The sequence below is a fragment of the Schistocerca cancellata genome, chromosome 4, assembly GCF_023864275.1.
Source record: "Schistocerca cancellata isolate TAMUIC-IGC-003103 chromosome 4, iqSchCanc2.1, whole genome shotgun sequence".
NCBI lineage: Eukaryota > Metazoa > Arthropoda > Insecta > Orthoptera > Acrididae > Schistocerca > Schistocerca cancellata.
Genome location: NC_064629.1, coordinates 653,685,870 through 653,709,329, shown reverse-complemented (window position 1 = coordinate 653,709,329; position 23,460 = coordinate 653,685,870). Strand labels below are relative to the sequence as shown.

The 23,460-nt window shown below is 39.0% G+C and overlaps 1 protein-coding gene across 33 annotated transcripts in view; it reads left to right on the top strand.

The window, feature by feature from the left end:
• LOC126183349 (twitchin) overlaps window positions 1-17,371 on the top strand; it is a 521,808-nt gene extending 504,437 nt beyond the window's left edge. For 31 of the 33 annotated variants that reach the window (XM_049925263.1, XM_049925234.1, XM_049925262.1 and 28 more), the window contains 3 exons: window positions 5,704-5,817; window positions 15,318-15,562; window positions 16,375-17,371. In XM_049925263.1, coding sequence (XP_049781220.1) covers window positions 5,704-5,817; window positions 15,318-15,520 — 317 coding nt within the window. In that variant the 3' untranslated portion in view covers window positions 15,521-15,562; window positions 16,375-17,371. Of the gene's footprint in view, window positions 1-5,703; window positions 5,818-15,317; window positions 15,563-16,374 lie in introns of those variants that run through there. The other 2 variants (XM_049925265.1, XM_049925264.1) reach the window with 1 other exon arrangement.
• Window positions 17,372-23,460: the final 6,089 nt, after the last annotated feature.

The window sequence follows — 23,460 nt, the reverse complement described above, 5'->3', positions numbered from 1 at the left end:
TACCACAGATTATTAAGAGAAATCTAATACCGTACTTCAAGAAAGGAGTTGAAAGTTCACATTATATAGCAAAGGCTGTGTGGACTTTCACAAATACAGATAGAAAAGAAGTAGCATGAAGAATGGAAACATAATACTTAAAAGGAGGCAATTAGTATAACCCAGCAAATCACAGACCCATGACTATAACTTCAGTGTTGTCAAAAGTAATTGAGAGGCTTAATAAAAAACAAATTGATACACTTCATCGAAAGGAATAACATCCTAAGCAATGCCCAACATTTCATACATGTAGATCAACCAACTCAACAATTGCAAATTTCGTGAGGCACATAGTGACAGCATTAAATGGCCAAAAGAAAGTTTGTGGTGTGTTCCAAGATCTATCCAAAACTTTCGATTATGTATGTCATGATACACTGTTGCAGAAACTTCAAACTTCCTCATTACAATATAAGAGGAAAAGTAGCTGACATTATATAGTACTTTGTTAAAAACAGTGTTGTAGAAAGTGCAACTCAGTAGTTCAGTAGTAAAAATCTGTTCATAACTGAAAAAATAATAATAATAATAACAACGTACAATGATAGTCATGCCAGCAGAAATGTGCACACTGAAAATCAGCCTTAAAGTTGGGAAGGCAGGCCTACAAGAGACAAGGCATTACTAGTTCTTCAGTGTGGTAGTAGACAAATACTTGTTTTGGGAAAACCACATAAATAATTATATCCAAAAATTAGTTCAAATGTCTTCCTAATGAGGAAGATGTCTAGGACAGTAAATGGAGACACATTACTAAAGATGTTCTGTGATCTCATATATACATTCTTGTCACACTGCAGACTGTTTTTGGGTTGTGCTGCCAAGACTCATATAAAAAGACTGGTTGCTCCAGAAGAATGCTGTAAGGCATATTGTAAAATTACAGCCACACTAATTTTGCAGAAAAAAAAACTTAGAGACCTTGAAATCTTAACAGTTCCACCTATATACACACTGCCTGACAAAAAACTGAAGAACCAGAAGGTGAGGGGTAAAGGAAATGAAACTTCATGGGTTGAGAGGGTATATGATGTTATTTCAGAGATAACAAAATCAAGTCAAATTTACAAAGAATTTGGCTGTATGAGCCCACTTATCAGTATTATGTTGCACCCCCCTGGCCTGGAGTATGCATTTATTTGGCTTGGAAGGGTGACATAGAGCCATTGTATCCTTTCCAGAGGCAAGATGACCCACAACTGTTATAACTGCTCCTCAATATCCTGGATACTGGCGCTGGGGCGAAGTTGATGCCTGAGCTGGTCTTTCTACATGTGTTCTATTGGGGGACAGGTCTGGCAATCTTGTTCATCATGGGAGTTCCTCAACAATGCACAAACAGTACATTGAGATTCATGACGTGTGGATGGGTGTTGTCCTACTGAAAAATGGTATCACAATACTGTCATATAAAAGGTAACTCATGAGGATGCAGGTCGTCCATGCCATACCATTGTGCTGTCACAGTTCCATCAATTACTACTAGCAATGATCTTAAGTCATACTCAATGGCCCCCAAACATCATGACAGCAGGAGTAACACCAAAGTGCCTATCCAAAACATTGAAAGAATGGGACCTCTACCCAGGTTACCCCCATACTTGCCAACGATAGTCATCACTGAACACAGTGCAAAACCATGCATCAGCAGTCTATGCTTCCTGGTCACAGAAGTACTGCAAACAGAGTTGGTTGTGTTGTGTTAGTGGCAGCCCACACTTGGAACCTTAATTCCTTAGTCCAGATGCTGCTAATCTCTTATCAGTGTTGCAGGGAGTCCATTTCTTGTTATTGGGTGGCAGGTGCAGATGTGAAGAGGCTCAATGTGCCTGGTGCACAATACGGCAATCCTCAGTTGTGGTGGTCAGATGTGGTCAACCTGAACCTTGATGATGATTATGCTTGACCTCACATCCCCATGCATCCAACATCTGGCCACAGTCGCATTCAAATGCTTAAGAAATCTGCATATCCTAGATAACAGAACGCAGCATGTCATTCTCAATGGAGAGAAGTCTTCTGAAGTAAGAATGATTGCAAGTGTGCCGCAGGGGAGTGTCGTAGGACCATTTCTATCCACAATATACATAAATGACCTTTTGGATAACATTGGAAGCTCACTGAGGCTTTTTGCGGATGATGCTGTAGTATATCGAGAGGTTGTAACAATGAAAAATTGTACTGAAATGCAGGAGGATCTGTAACAAATTGACGCATGGTGCAGGGAATGGCAGTTGAATCTCAATGTAGACAAGAGTAATGTGCTGCAAATACATAGAAAGAAAGATCCTTTATCATTTAGCTACAATATAGCAGGTCAACAACTGAAAGCAGTTAATTCCAGAAATTATCTGGGAGTAGGCATTAGGAGTGATTTAAAATGGAATGATCATATAAAGTCGATCGTCGGTAAAGCAGATGCCAGAGTGAGATTCATTGGAAGAATCCTAAGGAAATGCAATCCGAAAACAAAGGAAGTAGGTTACAGTACACTTGTTCGCCCACTGCTTGAATATTGCTCACCAGTGTGGGATCCGTACCAGATAGGGTTGATAGAGAAGATCCAATGGAGAGCAGTGCTCTTCATTACAGGATCATTTAGTAATCGCGAAAGCATTACGGAGATGATAGATAAACTCCAGTGGAAGACTCTCCAGGAGAGACGCTCAGTAGCTCACTATGGGCTTTTGTTGAAGTTTTGAGAACATACCTTCACCGAGGAGTCAAGCAATATATTGCTCCCTCCTACATATATCTCACGAAGAGACCATGAGGATAAAATCAGAGAGATTAGAGCCCACACAGAGGCATACCGACAATCTTTCTTTCCATGAACAATACGAGACTGGAATAGAAGGGAGAACTGATAGAGGTTCTCAAAGTACCGTCCACCACACACCATCAGGTGGCTTGCGGAGTATGGATGTAAATGTATATGTAGATATTGCATGATTTAACAAGCCATCCAAATGGAGATCTACAGTGAGGCCCATCAAGTGATGATAATGGTCTCTCACTTGAGTATGTGGCATATCTGTATCCTTGATAGTGATCACTCAGCGTCTGATGCTGCTCGTGCCTGTTATATACCTTATCGGTCCTAGTAACTGCAGTAAATCTGAACTTCACTAATGCACTATGGTGGCCAATGTACATGTCACAGAGCATTGCAACTTCAGTCATTTACATACCGATTGATGGTGTGTATGAGTACATGTACTAAATTATTTTGACATCTGACAATATCTTCATGGTGCTTCACTTCTGTCAGACAGTGCATATGTAAAGTGATTTTGTACTTGAAGGAACATTGCACCATAGCCTTCAATAAAGACCAACATGCGTATGATTAGAAACAGGAATACTTCCATATGTCAAGTAAAAGACTGAAACTAATGGATAAGAACGCTGCAGGAGCAGATTGTATTTGTTACAATAAACTCCCTTGTGATACATAGAAAAGTATAAATAAAAGTATTGTCAGCATTTAAACAAAAACTAAAATGTTGCTTGACTAAGATGTGTCCCTACAGGATATCAGTGTGTGACTAAAGTGAAAACTTGGTGACAGAGTGCAAATTTACCTCATACAGTTATATTAGCACATTTCTTATGTGTGTTTTTCTTTTTGTGTGTATTTAAATATTGCCATTGTTAGTAGACAAACATGAAATAGTACTATAAAGTATGTGGAAGAATTATGTACAATACAAAGAATAAATCTCCAAGAACACAAACTTTGTATGTGGATGCAAATGATATATATGTGCTTACTGATTTTGTGAGTAGTATCAATATTTCTCTCTGCATTTGTATACCTCTAGAAGTCTAACCAGACCACAAACAAAAAACTCTGCTGTTTCTTGCTTGTTTTTAAACTGTTATGTCTAACATCATATCATATAAAGTGTTCTAAGGACTGATAAATAAATAAACCCATAAAACCACGTAGGAAAAAGTCTAATATAAATTTCAGCTGACAGTACTTTGAGAATGATGACTGTATATATCATTGAATACTAATATGTACGTGTAAAATAATAAAAGGCTAAATTTGGCATTCTGGCCCTAAACAGACCCAACTGACCATCATATCATGATCTGCCAGTGACACCATCGTATGTGGTATCGAGGGCCATGTGGTCAGCACCTTTTGTTGTTGGGTTTCTTGACCCTGGAACATCTACTAATCAGTTGAGTTGCTCCTCAGTTGGCTTCACGAGGCTGAGTCCACCATGTGCCATTCGACCCTCTAAGGAAAAACCCCTAGTAGTACCGGGTACTAAGTTGACAAATTGAGAGAGATACTCCAAAATGGTAAGACAGTTTACTCATATTCTGGAGGAGCCAGGAACTCATATTCTGGAGGAGCCAGGATAAAATCCCAGTCCCTCATCAGTATTTAAGTTTCCACAGTAAGCCCTAATCTTAAATCATTCCAGAAAAGTTTTGGTTCTTTCTCCATCAAAGCTACAGCCTATCCCTCCCTCGAAAACTCAGTTCATTTTGTTTCTTTAATAACCTCTCGATGGAGCATTAAATATTAAATCCATTCAATAGACTGTAAGTTGTCTACAATTCTGAAAATTATAGAATGGACTGCAGTACATTTGACTGCATCAATGTGCAATCAAAATTCTAACGTACTTCAGGTGGTCTTGGGAACTTGGAGTCTGCACTGTAAGTAGAACCTGACTCCCAGAGAAAGTGATAAATTATAAAATATAATACATATGTTTTCTGTCCATTAATTTCCTTTTATTGTTGTCTAGATACAACTGGGTTAATTTGTATCTTGCACACTGTTTGTGTAAGTCCACAGGTTCAGTAGGTTAGTAGGTATCATTTACAATCAGCTTGTCTGCTGCACAAATGAAATATCAATTGCTCTCTTATTTGTAAGCATTTTGAGCTCTAACACTATGCTCTGTGATCTGTCAGTCATATAAAATCTCAAGAGAAAATTTTCACAATTTCAATGAGTAAATGAAAAAATGTATGAATTAGTAGTCAACTAGATTAATCTGAGTGTCAAAACCAACAGAAAACTTTTACATTTTTCAATATATTTGTTTAAATGATTCTTACTGTTTCCACACTATATCTAGTACAATACACACACAAAATATGGCACTTCTGATAAAAATAATTGTGATGTAATGGATAAGGATTGTCACACTGCATTGATGACTGGAGTTCAGTTTTGATGTTGTTTTCACTTTTTTTCATATTCTACCTTTATTCTGTCACAAAATGAATTGCAGCATGAAATTAGGGCTAAATATGCAGTAAAAGTTTATGTTGTGCTAGTTAAAACAGTTGATCTAATACTCATTATATTTATTGTTGTGTGGTGTAACAATGGAATTTGGAAAATAAGGAGATGGTTATTGGCATCTGAAACTTTAAATTAATCCCTCAGCCATGCTCAATTGGAAAAGAGTTGCCCATGAAAGGCAAAGATCCATGTCAACAGATTATTTTAATCTTGCAGGAAGGTTCATAATTACAATATGCTACAAATTTAAGTTGCACAAATATGCAAAAAAAGACTGTGTTGTATTCTGCTGCTAGGGAACACTCTCAAGATCAGACAAAATCTTACAGATTATAAAAATATGCCACAGTGACTCTTACGATGTTATATTTCATGTGTTTCAGTTCCTAATGAGGAGCCAAAGAGTCCAGTTTTCAAAACATTCCCACAGTCTGCCACAGTGCAAGAAGCTGAAAGTGTGAGGTTTGAGTGTGAGACAGAGAAAGTTCCAGTCAAAGGTAAACTTCATCATTTTACACAGTGATTTTTGTTTTAGACTGAGTTATACCACATTCTAATTGTCATAATTGCCCCTTCATATAATTATTTTTGAAGTATATCTTTTGATTTTGTAGACTGGAGGCCTTTCAGTGGCACATGTGACACGTGGATTAGTGTTTATTGATGCATGTTCCTTTCATTTAAACCATACTTGATCACTTTCCTTCATCCAATTGTGTTCAGCTTCCCATCTGTACATCAGATGAAATGACATTAAAAAATTACAGATCCATATTTGACGGAAATCAAGAGTTGTTGCATTCATTCCTTCACATGCACACTTCACCAAATTTATGCACTTGTTACGCTTTATAAATTTAGAATCCATTGTCACAGCTGTCTGTATATTCCATAATTTATTGTGAATTCTTAAGATTAAATTTTTGCTAGCACTTATTTACAACCAGCTTCTCCCTAGTGTGAGGTAAAATGTTTCAGTGTAATGACTGTACTCAGAGCAAAGAGAATTCAGTATGTGTAGTAAATATGGAGAAGGGAACTCGGGTGATTTGTTGAGTAACATTGCTTGAAACTGTCTCTGATATTGTGCCTGCTCTGGTAAACAGACTGTTGGTTACTGAATTTCTTTAACAAAGTAATTTTTTGCATGGGTTGTTTTTATGTTAAAATAAACACTTTATTTAATCATTTATTAAATAGCTGATTTGACCCCCTTGGGCATTATCAAGCTACATCATAATAAAAGTTATTATGCTTATAGCATTTTATGCCCCCCTTGAACCATGGACCTGGCCGTTGGTGGGGAGGCTTGCGTGCCTCAGCGATACAGATAGCCGTACCGTAGGTGCAACCACAATGGAGGAGTATCTTTTGAGAGACCAGACAAACATGTGGTTCCTGAAGAGGGGCAGCAGCCTTTTCAGTAGTTGCAGGGGCAACAGTCTGGATGATTGACTGATCTGGCCTTGTAACACTAACCAAAATGGCCTTCCTGTGCTGATACTGGGAACGGCTTAAAGCAAGGAGAACTACAGCTGTAATTTTTCCCGAGGGCATGCAGCTGTACTGTATGGTTAAATGATGATGGTGTCCTCTTGGGTAAAATATTCCAGAGGTGAAATAGTCCCCCATTTGGATCTTCGAGCGGGGACTACTCAGGAGGACATTGTTATCAGGAGAAAGAAAACTGGCGTTCTGCAGATCGGACCGTGGAATATCAGATCCCTTAATCAGGCAGGTAGGTTAGAAAATTTAAAAAGGGAAATTGATAGGTTAAAGTTAGATATAGTGGGAATTAGTGAGGTTCAGTGGCAGGAGGAACAAGACTTCTGGTCAGGTGAATACAGGGTTATAAATACAAAATCAAATAGGGGTAACGCTGGAGTAGGTTTAACAATGAATGGTTAAGCTACTACAAACAGCATAGTGAATGCATTATTGTGGCCAAGATAGATACGAAGCCCACACCTACCACAGTAGTACAAGTTTAAATGCCAACTAGCTCCGCAGATGACAAAGAAATTGAAGAAATGTATGATGAGATAAAAGAAATTATTCAGATAGTGAAGGGAGACAAAAATTTAATAGTCATGGGTGACTGGAATTTGACAGTAGGAAAATGGAGAGAAGTAAATGTAGTAGGTGAATATGGATTGGGGGGAAGAAATGAAAGAGGAAGCCATCTGGTAGAATTTTGCACAGAGCATAACTTAATCATAGCTAACACGTGGTTCAAGAATCATGAAAGAAAGTTGTATATATGGAAGAAGCCTAGAGACACTAGAAGGTATCAGGTAGATTATATAATGGTAAGACAGAGATTCAGGAACCAGGTTTTAAATTGTAAGACATTTCCAGGGGCAGATGTGGACTCTGATCACAATCTATTGGTTATGAACTGTAGATTAAAACTGAAGAAACTGCAAAAAGGTGGGAATTTACGGAGATGGGACCTGGATAAACTGCAAGAACCAGAGGTTGTAGAGAGCTTCAGGGAGAGCATTAGGGAACAATTGACAAGAATGGGGGAAAGAAATACAGTAGAAGAAGAATGGGTAGCTTTGAGAGACGAAATAGTGAAGGTAGCAGAGGATCGAGTAGGTAAAAAGAAGAGGGCTAGTAGAAATCCTTGGGCAACAGAAGAGATATTGAATTTAATTGATGAAAGGAGAAAATATAAAAATGTAGTAAATGAAGCAGACGAAAAGGAATACAAATGTCTCAAAAATGAGATCGGCAGGAAGTGCAAAATGGCTAAGCAGGGATGGCTAGAGGACAAATGTAAGGATGTAGACACACATATCACTAGGGGTATGATAGATACTGCCTACAGGAAAATTAAAGAGACCTTTGGAGAAAAGAGAACCTCTTGCATGAATATCAAGAGCTCAGATGGAAACCCAGTTCTAAGCAAAGAAGGGAAAGCAGAAAGGTGGAAGGAGTATATAGAGGGTCTATACAAGGGTGATGTTCTTGAGGACAATATTATAGAAATGGAAGAGAATGAAGATGAAGATGAAATAGGATATATGATATTGCGTGAAGAGTTTGACAGAGCACTGAAAGACCTAAGTCGAAACAAGGCCCCGGGAAAAGACAACATTCCATTAGAACTTGGTAGAGCCAGGCCTAACAAAACCCTATCATCTGGTGAGCAAGATGTATGAGACAGGCAAAATACCCTCAGACTTCAAGAAGAATATAATAAATCCAATCCCAAAGAAAGCAGGTGTTGACAGATGTGAAAATTATCGAACTATCAGTTTAATAAGCCACGGCTGCAAAATACTAACACGAATTCTTTACAGACGAATGGAAAAACTGGTAGAAGCCGACCTCGGGGAAGATCAGTTTGGATTCCGTAGAAATGTTGGAACATGTGAGGCAATACTGACCCTACGACTTATCTTAGAAAACAGATTAAGGAAAGGCAAACCTACATTTCTAGCATTTGTAGACTTACAGAAAGCTTTTGACAATGTTGACTGGAATACTCTCCTTCAAATTCTGAAGGTGGCAGGGGTCAAATACAGGGAGCAAAAGGCTATTTACAATTTGTACAGAAACCAGATGGCAGTTATAAGAGTCGAGGGACATGAAAGGGAAGCAGTGGTTGAGAAGGGAGTGAGACAGGTTTGTAGCCTCTCCCTGATGTTATTCAGTCTGTATATTGAGCAAGCAGTAAAGGAAACAAAAGAAAAATTCGGAGTTGGAATTAAAATCCATGGAGAAGAAATAAAAACTTTGAGGATCACCGATGACATTGTAATTCTGTCAGAGACAGCAAAGGACCTGGAAGAGCAGCTGAATAGAATGGACAGTGTCTTGAAAGGAAGATATAAGATGAACATCAACAAAAGCAAAACAAGGATAATGGAATGTTGGATGAAATCGGGTGATGCTGCAGGAATTAAATTAGGAAATGAGATGCTTAAAGTAGTAAACGAATTTTGCTATTTGGGGAGCAAAATAACTCATGATGGTTGAAGTAGAGAGGATATACAGAGTAGACTGGCAATGGCAAGGAAAACGTTTCTGAAGAAGAGAAATTTGTTAACATCGAGTATAGATTTAAGTGTCAGGAAGTCGTTTCTGAAAGTATTTGTATGGAGTGTAGCCATGTATGGAAGTGAAATGTGGACAATAAATAGTTTAGACAAGAAGAGAATAGAAGCTTTCGAAATGTGGTGCTACAGAAGAATGCTGAAGATTAGATGGGTAGATCACGTAACTAATGAGGAGGTACTGAATAGAATTGGAGAGAAGAGAAATTTGTGGCACAACTTGACTAGAAGAAGGGATCAGTTGGTAGGGTATATTCTGAGGCATCAAGGGATCACCAATTTAGTATTGGAGGGCAGTGTGGAGGGTACAAATTGTAGAGGGAGACCAAGAGATGAATACACTAAACAGATTCAGAAGGATGTAGGTTGCAGTACGTACTGGGAGATGAAGTACCTTGCACAGGATAGAGTAGCATGGAGAACTGCATCTAACCAGTCTCTGGACGGAAGACCACAACAACAACAACAGCATTTTATGTTCCACACATCAATGTGGAGGAAGCAACATGTGATGGTATCCCTCCTAAGAGCCCTAAACAACTGTAGCAGGTACAGAAACAACTATCTTAGGATCGAAGTCCACATATAAAACAGGAAAAAACATAACCCTTATGCAGGTTTTGTCATTGTGCCAGTGTACATAACACATTAAGGTGCAATAGTGTAACTGTTGAAATGAAAACACACAAAGTGTGGTCAGTGGCCAAAAATCAAAGCAGTTGCATTTCAGTGAACTTAGCAGCATAACTGCATTGTGTAGAAAACCTGACTAACTTCGTATTTTCTCAGGCTGAGGGTAAAGTACTAAGCAAAGTTCTTAAATTTAGTGTGGAATCTAAATTCAAGGACACTCTGGTAAAAAACCTAATTGCCAACACCAAAATGGCACTTGACATTTCTCTGCTGCATATTTGCCAACAACACATCCACAAAAGACTACTGATGACTACTGACTTTGAAAAGAAAAGTCATATAACCACAAAATCATATTGTACTTCAAATTCTTGCAGTAAAGTTCCTAATACTAACACTAAGCAGCTTTGACCATCTGCATTAAAATCAAAAGAAAGTGTACTGCTGTAAAGTGTATTTCTCTGTGTAGTTGATTTATATTTCAAGTAAAATAAAAGCATTATTATGTGACTCTTCTGTGAGGTTGATGAATGGAAATCATTACAAAACTAATGCACACATAGCTTTTTACTTATCAGTTTATCTTTAAGAAAAATGAGGAGATCTCATACAATCAAAAATACTTCATGAGAGAAAGTCACATGTTTCACATTATGCACCATTCTCATGTTATGTAAATAACATACGTTACGGAATTCAATGTCTTGTAAATGTATATTCTGAAAGCATGCTGCATGTTGTTAAATAACCATTATTTTGGCCAAATATTGGTTTAATAGATTTGGGGATTTCTTTTGTGATACAAAGGTTGCTGAGGTTGGCAGTGGTATTTTTCCGTACAATTCAGACATGCCATTCTGCCTACTACATGCATCAACAAATTTATACAGGCTTTGTGGCCACTGTGTATTCCTTGTAAGGGTGCAGTCTTACCTTATATTTGTGATAAACTGTTTTCAACATAGATTTTTCAAATATTAATCAAAACAATATTCTCCAAGTTGAACATGTGTGTGTAAGTTCCAAATTCTACTATATGACATTGCTACAAAATCAGTCTCACCCTGGATTTCTTGAGGCAGAGATGGTTGTTATTGGCTTTTCAAGACCAATTATTGACTGAAATGGTAATTCAGATTTAGATTCAGTTTGCAGTTATTACTTTAATCAATATAAATTCTTCATTCATCTAGAAAATCACAAGCACACACACTGGCGTGCACATGCCTTCCGTGTCCACACACACACACACACACACACACACACACACACACACACACACACACCTGCGCACTTGCATTACATATAACATCAAAATGTACCATGATAATAGTACAATAAACTGATTCTATTTGGTCTTGCTCTAGGAGCAGCAGCAGTTTTTGAACATTCTTGATTCAAGTCAGACATACTTCACATGGTCTAAAAATTCTGTGACTGAATAGAAGCCATGATATAATACGAATTCCCTTAGGGATTTATAAAGCAGTGAAAATGAGTAAATAACTTTTATTTTATGTGAAAAATTATCTTACATTTGTATAGCACTATTTGTAATGGAGGTTTTAAAGGCTGATGTCCTTACTGAATGGACATGGAGTTTATCATAGTTGCCTGGTATTGCATTCATGTATATTAAAGTTTTTAATTATCTCTTTTAAATTGTTTCTTACATATTTACATGTCTCTAGAATAATAAAGCAGGGAAGTTAGAGGATCAAAGGCTTTTGAAGAATGCTGTGGAACTGGGCAAAGTGTGCAATTCGAACAGTGTGAAAGTCTGCTTTGTGGGCAAGTAAATGTAGGCTGTAGCATACTTTCTTCAGTGCTGCATTCGCTTTCGTTATGTGTGTCTGTCATTTAAAATCACGTGGAAGCCATATGTCTAAAAAGTTTGTTTCCACTGAGGGTGTAATTGCACTGGAGTTGATTATCACGGAGGCTTTTCCATTTCAACAGAAGTTTAGAACAGTTGGTTTGGGTATAGAACCAGTCATTTAGCTGGTCTTCATCTGAGAAGAAGATATTTATTTGTGAATCAATGCTTAGATTTGGATTGGGTCGTCCATGTGCAAAATGAAACTGGAAGGTCCAAGAATGGATTGTTGAGGGACTCCACTGTTTATTTTTCCTGCATCTGAAAAAAATATGTTCTAGTGCTATCACGTGGATCATGTGTTATTACTACTTTCTGTTTCTGATTCGTTAAGTATGAGGAGAACCATTTTAATGCAGTGCCTCTAATGCTGTAGTTTGGAGCTTTTTCAACAGAATTTTGTTATTCAAGATGTCAAAAGCTTTGCTTAGGTTCACTAAAATACCAGCAGCATTTTGTTTTTTGACCATTGCTTCTAGAGTGTTTTGTAGAAAAATATAGATTGGACTAGCTGTAAATTTACTTTACTGGAAGCCATGCTGGGCATAAATGAAGAGTTAGTTCTTGTCTATACATGATTCTCTCAGTGATTTAGGCAAAACTTGATAATAAAAAGACTGGTCTGTAGTTTTCCAAATTTGCTTTGTCACTTTTTTATGAATAGGGATCACTTTGGCAATTTTAAGATAATCAGGAAAAGTTCCTGACAAAAAGGATAAGTTGATTACATCAGCAAGGCAGTATTTATAATACATTCCTTTATGAGGAAATCTGGAATACAATCAATTCCTGAGCAATTTTTTTTGAAGGTTTTTTGCAATGTAAATAGTTTCATTTAGAGTTTTTTCATAGAAATAGATTATGTGGGGCAAGAATTTTGCTTTGTTCTGGTCGTTGTTTTGGGGGGTCAGTAACTCTCTTGTTGTCACAATTCAAGGTGATATTTTCCTTTTTTCAATTTCCATCCTGCTTTAGTAGTTTTCAGATTACTTTGCATTTATTTCCAGCTTTGATATAAACTTGCTGTTAGCCATTATTTTTGTGTGGCATACAACTTTTATATAGATCTGAATGATTTTATAATATAACTGTAAGGAGAAGGTATACGTTGTGGCTTCTTCTGTAATTCAGCAATTCTCTTTTTGTATTGCTTGAGATTTTTTGCCTCTTGTTATCCATGTATTTGATTTTAGATTGTATTCCTTCACACCTGTGTTTTGAAAGGAAGTCCTGTTTCAGAATAATAGTGGAAAATGCCAGAGAACTTTCCAAACTGTTTGTTTGTCTCATGCATCTGAGAAACTACTTCCCACCTTTTTCTTGATAATGTTTTTACACTCTGTGTGTTGAACCTTCTTGCAGTCACAGTTCTTTTATGGTTTTGTCTGGGCAGTAAATAGCCTGAGAGGGGTTACCTCTTGGGATTCATGGTTACTAAAATTTGTTTTTATGCATTTTGCAGTGCAGGTTGTGTTTGCAAATACTTGGTCTAGAGCAGTAGCAGTAGTTTTGTAATTTTTGTTAGGGTTATTATTGTTTGTTTAAATCAAAAGTATCTGTTCGTTTGAGAAATAGTTGTTTTATCCTGCTTGTTCCATGACAGTAAGTACTGAAAAGAATCAATAGTTTTGGATTTCAACACACTTTTCATTAAAACAACAGTGCCTCCATTTTTATGATTTCTTCTACAGAAGTAGTTTGCAAGTGTATAGCATGATATCGAAAATGAAGCAATCTGTTCTGGCTTTCATCAGTGTATGGAGAGATGTAGGACACTGACAAAATTAAGTTCAGTATTTATCAAAACTTCAGTGTCGAATACCTTGTTTATGACTGACTGGACATTGTGGTGGTATAAGTAGAGATATTTATCACAGCTTGTCTACTAGATTTTAAATTAACATCCAAAGTTTCTAAGGGCATTGTAATTACATCACTTACCTCAGATTTGTTCAGAGAGAGTCTGTCCTTAAAAAATCAGCCATGCAGGTGCATGGAGTCTTATTGTCTCACTGACTTCAGAGTTCTTTCTGCCCTTGGAATATTCATCCATATGGCTGCCTCATTTCTGCTGTTGTTGTTGGATTCTTGCACCCCATTATTTCCACAGATTCCAAGATCATTGGCTGCTTCCATTTCATAGTTTTCAGTCCCACCTGGCTTACAGCTAAATGGTTCTTTTCTGACCTTGAGAGTTATCACTTCTGTTACCACACATCACTTTTGTCCTTGAGAGGTATGACTTCTGAAATATTGTGCTCCAAGCTTAATTTTTTATCAGCTGTTTCTAAAATCTTGCTTGTAATGGAATTCTTTCCCGCTGTTGAGATGGAGGCTGTGAGTTGCATGAAATCTTTGTCCAAGTTCACTTATATCCATGAATATTGCAGTCTGGCTGCTTAGCTAAGTGGTAATGTGTTTGCCTGCAAAGCAGTGGGCCCAGGTTCGATTCCCAGCTGGCTTGGAGATTTTCCCCATTTGTGAACTGGGTGTTGTGTTTCTCTCATCATCTCATCAACACTGACGTGCAAGTCACCCAGTGTGGCGTTACCTGAAATAAGACTTGCAACCTGTCAACCAAACTTCCCTGACAGGGACCTCCCGGCCAACAATGCCACACCATCATATCATTTTTTTAAAATGAATATTGCATTCTTAAATCAGCTGAGGATATTTTGAACCTCTTTGTTTGCTTTCCATTCTTCATTAATTATCCACTACCAGTTTGATAGGTCATGGCAATGTGCAGTATCATTAACCTGCCTCTTTTCTCACACATGACACCAATCAAGCAGCATCTTATTCAAGCAGCATTTTATTCTGTTTTGTGGACTTTTAATGACCAAATATCGATTTCTTCTATGTATTTCCATCGATAAATCCATATTTTATAACTCTATTCCAGCACAAATGTAAGGAAAACTCAGGTTTAGTTGCAGAGTTTCTTGTTGTGTAAGATTGTCTGGAAATATGGTTGAGGATAGTTAATTAATAAAATAAAATTGTCAGAAAAAGGTCACTTTTTAATGAGCGTTCATACAACATCCAAAGTGCAAGAGCAGTAGAACATTATCTGTGAGATGTTTCAGACAGTGCCAATTTTCTGCAAGCAATTGTGAGTTCATACACTGTGTAAGGTATTGGCTGCACCCCAATCCCATTTATATAAATTTCTGTGAATAAATTATTTTTAAAACATTATACTAGGAGTTTTTTGGCTGAAAAGAGAGATGATAGATATCTTCTGTAGTGGTTGCTGAACCAAATGACAAACTGCACACACTACAAAAGATTACAGAAATGTATGTCTTGGAATCTTCTATGTTTATCATATAATTGAAAACTGAGCAGGACTGAGTTTGAAAACTGGCCACAACATTACAGCACTGACAGCTGATTCTAATAATCAAATGTTATTTTACAGTGACATGGTTGAAGGATGGAAAACCTGTTGATGAACAAAGTTCAAATTACCAGTTCATTATGGATGGCAAAAAGAAGTTCAAGTTTGAGATAGTAAAATGTACATCTCTGGATGTTGGACAGTACACAGCAAAAGCTGTAGGGAAGAAAGGAGAAACTACAGCTGCATTTGCTCTCAATGTGTGCCCTCCTGGTGAACTCTGAAGACCATACCACTAGTTGTAAGCGAAGTACATTGTTGTTGAGGTAATTCAGTTAGTATTTTGATATTGATGATCTACATTAAATTATTATTGTCTGTATTCTTGTAATAGTTGGTAATTATCAGTTTTAAAATCAGTTATGATAAATACCATAAAATGTGCACAGCAGGAGTTGGAGAAAAATAGTTTTCAGTGTTAAATTCATTTCTTTTGTAATCACAAAAGTTAATCACTGGTCTGATGCTTCATAATGCTTTTGACACCAGAACCACAACAGTTTAAAACTCACAGTCGATTCTGTTCTGTGTATTCACAAAAATAGGATAATGTTAGCATCAAGATGCTATTCACCAAACAGAAGATACATTGAACAGCAGGCAGGCATCTTGTTATTTGAAATAAAATTCTGCTTGTCTAGTTTATATATTGCTCATTGTAATGCTCGTCAGTTTCCAGTGTTATGAAATGTTCGTTACTTATCCTCAATGCAGTGCATGAAATGAAACTTATCACCCATACCCCTTCATACAACTGTCTCCATGTGGACCTCTCAGTGCCCTTTCTACTTTCCAGTATTAGCCTTTCTTGCCCTTCTAACATTGCTCATATTTACTTTATTTGCTCTCTCTCTCTCTCTCTCTCTCTCTCTCTCTCTCTCTCTCTCTCTCTCTCTCTCTCCCCCTCTCCCTCTCCCTCTCCCTCTCCCTCCCCCTCCTCCTCCCCCCCATCTCTATTTTGAATGGTTTGCATTTTGTTTTTGATTGTCACCTACATTTTATACAAAGTGGAAATGAATGATTTATATTGCTTGTAAATAGCATTCATCTGCATTAAAATATGATTTTTCTTTTTCAGTCTCTGTTTAATGCCATTGTGTTCCTGAGGGAGCTTGGAAATGACCAACTTGGATGAGCTGAGTGACAGCCTGTCATGAAAAGTGCAAAAATAAATATATACATATAAGTTATCATATATTTATTTTAGATAAAACATTGTTCCTTTATCCATATATTCATACATTGTGCCATATTATTTGTAAAAATTATTTGCCAGCATCCTCAAAGTGACACACAAATTAAATTATTGACTGAACATCATGCATCATGAAACAGTTTTCTACCCATCACCAACATAAAATCATCGACATTATTTAAATATAGCATATTCATCATATCACATCCATTAATTTGTTAATGTAATTTCTCTGTCATTTTAGTCTGAATTGAAAACTGTTGTCATCATGTATGATGGACTCTAGTCAACTGAAGTTTGGTCCCTAAATGTTATGCAATCAGAAATGGATACACACAGGTATGTCTGTGTGGATGACAACACGCGTGTGCAGCACGTGCATTTCGGAGGATGATTGTGAGTGTGAAAGGGAGTGAGGTTGGTTCTGGATGTGTGTGCATGCATGCATGTGTGTACATATATATATGTATATGTGAAAGTATTTTTTTACTGATTGCTTTAAGAAATAAATATTTTTATTAAGACCTGAATTTTAGTAAGTATGTATTATTAAATTATTTTGTACAATTCATTTGTATGTAAATGGATGAAGGGCATTTAAACTAGTGATGTTTGTACTTCGATTTACTTTCCAATTGCTTAAAACTATGAAAACTGTAGCTTTGTTCGTATGGAACTGGGTGTTATTCTTCTGTCTTTAGAGTTCCTTTTTCTCTAAACATTGTAAAAAAACTAAACTGTCTATTTTATGTAAAAGACAAGAGTTTAACACGCAGACTTCTGTATCTTGTAATGTTTGTGTACTTATTCTCAACAGAACTCACAACTCTGTATAGTTCAATGGTATGGTGTATGAATAAACGGTAATGTGAACAGACAATATCATGTATTTGAATATATATTGTAATATCATAACCACACTCGAGTCCAAATCTGAAAGAGGGGCCATCAGTGAAATACAACACTTAGACTGAAAGAATGTTTATTATGAACACCCATGTACAGCACAGAGAGTGCAGCTATGTATACAAACAGAATATTCCAGCAAACCTTGAATATTACAGAATATACTGACATTAAAAAGGAATATATTTCAAGAACTTTCCAGAAATAATCAATAATTGCTGGTGGTCAGGTTTCAGCTGGCAACTCGCAGGACACTAGCCATCGATGCTAACCACTACACCGCACTGCATGCACCTCAGCTCATGGCATTGCTCCTCTCCTGGAAAAACAGTGACCTACTGTCCACAGCTCGTGGTCTTGCGGTAGCATTCTCGCTTCCCACGCACAGGGTCCCGGGTTTGATTCCTGGTGGAGTCAGGGATTTTATCTGCCTCGTAAGGATTGGGTGTTGTGTGTTCTTGATCATCATTGACTCGCAAGCCACCGAAGTGGCATCAACTAAAAAGGACTTGCAATATGGCGGCCGAACTTCCCCACATGGGGCCGCCCAGCAAACAATGCCATACGATCATTTCATTTCAGTGACCTACTGTTTCAGAAGTTCTCATTGCAGCTAACTGTAGCACCATGCTTCTAGATCCTGTCAATGGTCCTCTGTATGGTGGCACTGGCGGATGCTTGCATTTTGGTCATGTTACATTGTCTTCACTATGATGAGGATTGGGAGGATTGGAGGTAGACACTCCAGTCGAAGCTTTGTGATTGTTGGCTGGGTCTTCAGTTCCGTGATCCTTCCATCATCAATATGCATCTCTAGACTGTAGTAAGGCTTCACACAGAAGATGTGTTTGCACTGTTGTCTTCTTGATGAGGGTCATAATCCTCAACTTCACATGTGAATCTAACAAGTGACAAAGGAGAAAATACGAACCAAAGTAGCACTTCAGTAACTTTTTCGATAGTTCCACATCTCCTGGGCTGTGTCTCACTGGCCATAGTTTGGCATTATACAGCTCTCGGTCTTCGTCCTGAGTGTCCATGGTCCTTAGGTGAGCCAGCTGTCTTGCTTCTTCACTCCTGGTGATGATGTGTTTCATATAGTTATCCTATGTATCTTCTAGTTGAAATGGGATTAGTGTATCTATTTTTGTTTCGGTCTCACAAACATGGAACAGAAAGTATGATATGAAGCTTGCAGAGTCTTTTTTTGCTGTGTTTTATGTGAATGTCACAATGGGGAGTATTGTATCCCAATCTCCCTGTTCGACATCAGCATATCAGCAAGCACCTTATTTAGGTGTTCTGTGAAATTACTCCTGATACTTTTTCACAAAACTTTTTCACAATCAATGAGCAGAGATCATCACATGGGATGCTCTGTACTTCCAAGTAACTTCAGGAACTTCTCCTGTAGGTTTACTCAAATTCAGTGGAATGGAATTGTTGCCAGCGGGACTGGTACCAGATGCCCCAGAAGTAATTGTGGCATGTGCTTCCATCACTGGCATTCCTTATGTTAGCTCACATAATGTCTAATGGATCAGTAGAGACCTGACCAGTGATACCTGTGTCTCATTCTGTGTAGAATCTTCATAAATCTCAGGTGACCAAATGTTGAAGTGTCATAGAAATATGTCTTGATAGCTGGCCATAAATGAGTTGGGATGATGAGCAACCATGGATCACAGTACTTTTTATACAATGCTGTGTTTGGTAATTGGAATTCCTCTTTGGTCATGTCCTCCTCTGTTGAGCAATGTCATTTAATGCAGCAATGACTGAGATTTTGTCCACATTGCTGTGTTCCATTTAAGGGTTCCTTGAAAGGTAGTTGTTGTGCTTGTGTCTGCTTTGGTATACCACTGTGATGTCGTACTCCTGAAGTCTTGAGTGCCCATCTAGCCAGTCCATATGATGGATCCTTCAGGCCAGTCAGCATGCATAGAGAATGTGCTTGTCACAATGGTGAACAGTTTGGGAAATAAATGCATGGCTCAAACAATTGCAAGGAACTCTTTCTCAGTTGTAAAGTAGTTCAATTTGGACTTGTAGAGTACTCTGCAAGCATAAGCTATCACCTTTTCAGTGCCTTCCTGCATTTGCACAAGAACTGTACCTATCCTATAGTCACTAGCATTGGTGTGAAAGTGTGTCTTGGTATTCTTGTAGTACTGTGCTAGGCCTGTAGAAAATGTTAGCACCTCCTTAAAGACAAGGAAAGATCTTTCTTGCATCTCATCCCAGAAAAATATGGCATCTACTTGCAGTAGTTCTCCCAAGGGATGTGCCTTGGTATAGAAGCCCTTTATAAATTGATGGTTGTATGAGCACATTCTGAGAAATCTTCTCATATCACAAATGTGCTGAGGAGTCAGAAAATCTGTGACTGCTCTTTATTTTCTCTGGGTTGGGATGGTCTCCTTCGCCATTTACTACATGCTTCAGATTTTTATTTCTTGAGTGGTGAAGAGGCATTTTGTCAGGTTCAGGAGGAAGCCTGCAGTCTGAACACACTTCTATAGGGTTGTCAGATGGCTTAGATGTTCTCTAAATGTCTGAAAAAATGACAAATGGCATCTATCATTCATTTAAGGTATATCAAAACAGGTAGTCCATCATATATTAAAAATGTGGCTTGAGTGTTACACAGTCCAAACGGCATACTCCAAAGGCATAGAGGCTGTCGGGAGTTATTAAGATTGCGTATTTCTGGTCGGCCTCATCAACCTCAATTTGCCAGTAGCTTCTGCATGTCCATGGCTGAGAAATGCATCACCCCTTTCAAGCAGGCTTTGGGTGTGCACAATGCTTGGCAATGGATAGACATTTTTATTTTGTGATTTTGTTCAGTCACCAGTATTCAGTGCAGAAACACCATGTCCAGTCCTTCCTCACAATGTGGGTTGATGATACGAGAGGAAAAAGGACTCTTTAAGGGTCTAATGATATCATCTTACAGCATCTTCTCAACTTCCTCCTGGATTATATGTTGTCCAGCCACCTAAATGCTATATGAGGGGTGGCTAATTGGTATATGATCCCCAGTGTTGATAGAGTGTTTTATCATGGGCTGCTTGGTCTGTCTTTCCCCACCGAATTTGACAGCATCTGAAACCAGGTGCATAATGGCTGTCACTCACTAATAGTGTTCCTTGGTCAGGCCAGGTTCTATTGGCAGTTTGATTGTAGCTTCCTCCCCTGAGTTGTCTGGAGTGGTGGCGGAGCATGATTCTTAGTTGTTGACACTAAACTGCCCTTCCTGCACTGGTTCAGCTGTCACCACACACTTACTTTTAAGGATGACTAGTGGCTACTCATGACAATTAGGGATTCATAGCTCTTCTTGACCACTTGCAGTGCTTATAATCACTGCTGGCTTGTAGATTTCGTTTGTGAGCCTGGCTAGCTTTTTGCAGTCAACAAAAGCTTTATAATTTAACTGAGCATCATGATTGATGACTGGAACTCATTTGGTTGATGATGGTAGGATAACAACATCTTCAACAGCAAACAACCACACAGAGGAATCTTTGTTGTACGTGCTTATTGGAACAGCTTCACCAATCTGGAGCACTGATCTTCCTCACTCTTTGACAGCTAGTGATGCGTGTAAGAAGTCCAATTCAAGAATGACATTGTTACTATAATAGATATTTTGTGATGGTTGACATCTGATGGTATAGTAGTCATCAAAAATTCACCACCTTTCTCAGTGATAGTGTACAGCATGCCCAGGGTTTCCACAGCAGTAATGCACTGATGTGTTGTATTCTTCCCTCCAACTGTGTGTTCTTTTGTGGAGTGCTATACTTGGCGTAGGAGTTGGTTGCACATGCATTGTTGAGGTGTTGGTTTGTTGTTTGATGGCTGTGGCAAGTGTCCAAGTTGACCAATTCCATTCTTCCTGGTGCATTTGGCTGCTGGTTAAGATTGGTGTTAAAGAGCAATACACCTCTTCTTCAACATTTTCTGTTACCTCCTGACAAGTTGAGTCAACATCCACAGCTGCCATCTCTTGCTTAATTGGTTCGACAGTTATGATTACATTTAATGCTGTATCTGTTCTCTCACTACCTTGTGTATAAGAGAGGTGAGATTGTGGTGGTTTTCTACAACTGCCATGGAGCCAACATTCAGGAGTTGGTCATATCTATTTCATCTGATTCTTTTCTGCAGCATTTCATCAATGCACTGGCACCACTTGACGAACTCCTGTATTGTGACATACTTCATTAGAAAAACTTGATACATGTCTTCTGGAATTCCCTTCATAAAATGTGAGATTTTGTCAGCTTGTCATGTCTGAATACATAGGCATAGGGCCAAAGCATGTGTATGTAGGTCTGTGTCATTTCCCTACTATGTTGGCCCTGTTCTTCAATTGTTCTTCCATTAAGTGGACCTTCCACTAAGCAAACTTGTTACTGATTGTCACCGAACATTTTATTCAGTTCGGCCTGGAATTTATCCCAGGTATTGAGCTTCTATTCATTATTCTCAAATGACTGCTAGGCTGCACTGATAAGTAAAAGTATAAGTTTGCCAAACACATCCTGTCATTCCACCTGTTGTATCTGATGACTCAATCGAAACCTTTCAGCCATTTCATCAGATCCAGTGTCTCCTGAGAACACTGACAGACATGTTTTGCAGCTGACTTACTGCTGGTTTGGAATTCATTGGTCTCCTGACTATACAGACCATGGGAATATTGTACTGCTTGTATTCTGGTTACTGTCTGTGTAAGTGACAGCTTTTGAAATACCCAACATTTCCACCAAACAGTGTCCTATCATAAACACATTCAGGTTCAAATCCAAAAGCAGGGTCATCAATAAAATACAACATACAGCACTGAAAACATGTTTATTATGAACACCAACACAGAGCACAGAGAGTGCAGCTATTTATACAAACATAGAATATTCCAGCAAACAACTGATATTCCAGAGCATTCTGCAAATGATAAATACACTCCTGGAAATGGAAAAAAGAACACATTGACACCGGTGTGTCAGACCCACCATACTTGCTCCGGACACTGTGAGAGAGCTGTACAAGCAATGATCACACACACGGCACAGCGGACACACCAGGAACCTCGGTGTTGGCCGTCGAATGGCGCTAGCTGCGCAGCATTTGTGCACCGCCGCCGTCAGTGTCAGCCAGTTTGCCGTGGCATACGGAGCTCCATCGCAGTCTTTAACACTGGTAGCGTGCCGCGACAGCGTGGACGTGAACCGTATATGCAGTTGACGGACTTTGAGCGAGGGCATATAGTGGGCATGCGGGAGGCCGGGTGGATGTACCGCCGAATTGCTCAACACGTGGGGCGTGAGGTCTCCACAGTACATCGATGTTGTCGCCAGTGGTCGGCGGAAGGTGCACATGCCCGTCGACCTGGGACCGGACCGCAGCGACTCACAGATGCGCGCCAAGACCGTAGGATCCTACGCAGTGCCGTAGGGGACCGCACCGCCACTTCCCAGCAAATTAGGGACACTGTTGCTCCTGGGGTATCGGCGAGGACCATTCGCAACTGTCTCCATGAAGCTGGGCTACGGTCCCGCACACCGTTAGGCCGTCTTCCGCTCACGCCCCAACATCGTGCAGCCCGCCTCCAGTGGTGTCGCGACAGGCGTGAATGGAGGGACGAATGGAGACGTGTCGTCTTCAGCGATGAGAGTCGCTTCTGCCTTGGTGCCAATGATGGTCGTATGCGTGTTTGGCGCCGTGCAGGTGAGCGCCACAATCAGGACTGCATACGACCGAGGCACACAGGGCCAACACCCGGCATCATGGTGTGGGGAGCGGTCTCCTACACAGGCCGTACACCACTGATGATCGTCGAGGGGACACTGAATAGTGCACGGTACATCCAAACTGTCATCGAACCCATCGTCCTACCATTCCTAGACCGGCAAGGGAACTTGCTGTTCCAACAGGACAATGCACGTCCGCATGTATCCCGTGCCACCCAACGTGCTCTAGAAGGTGAAAGTCAACTACCCTGGCCAGCAAGATCTCCGGATCTGTCCCCCATTGAGCATGTTTGGGACTGGA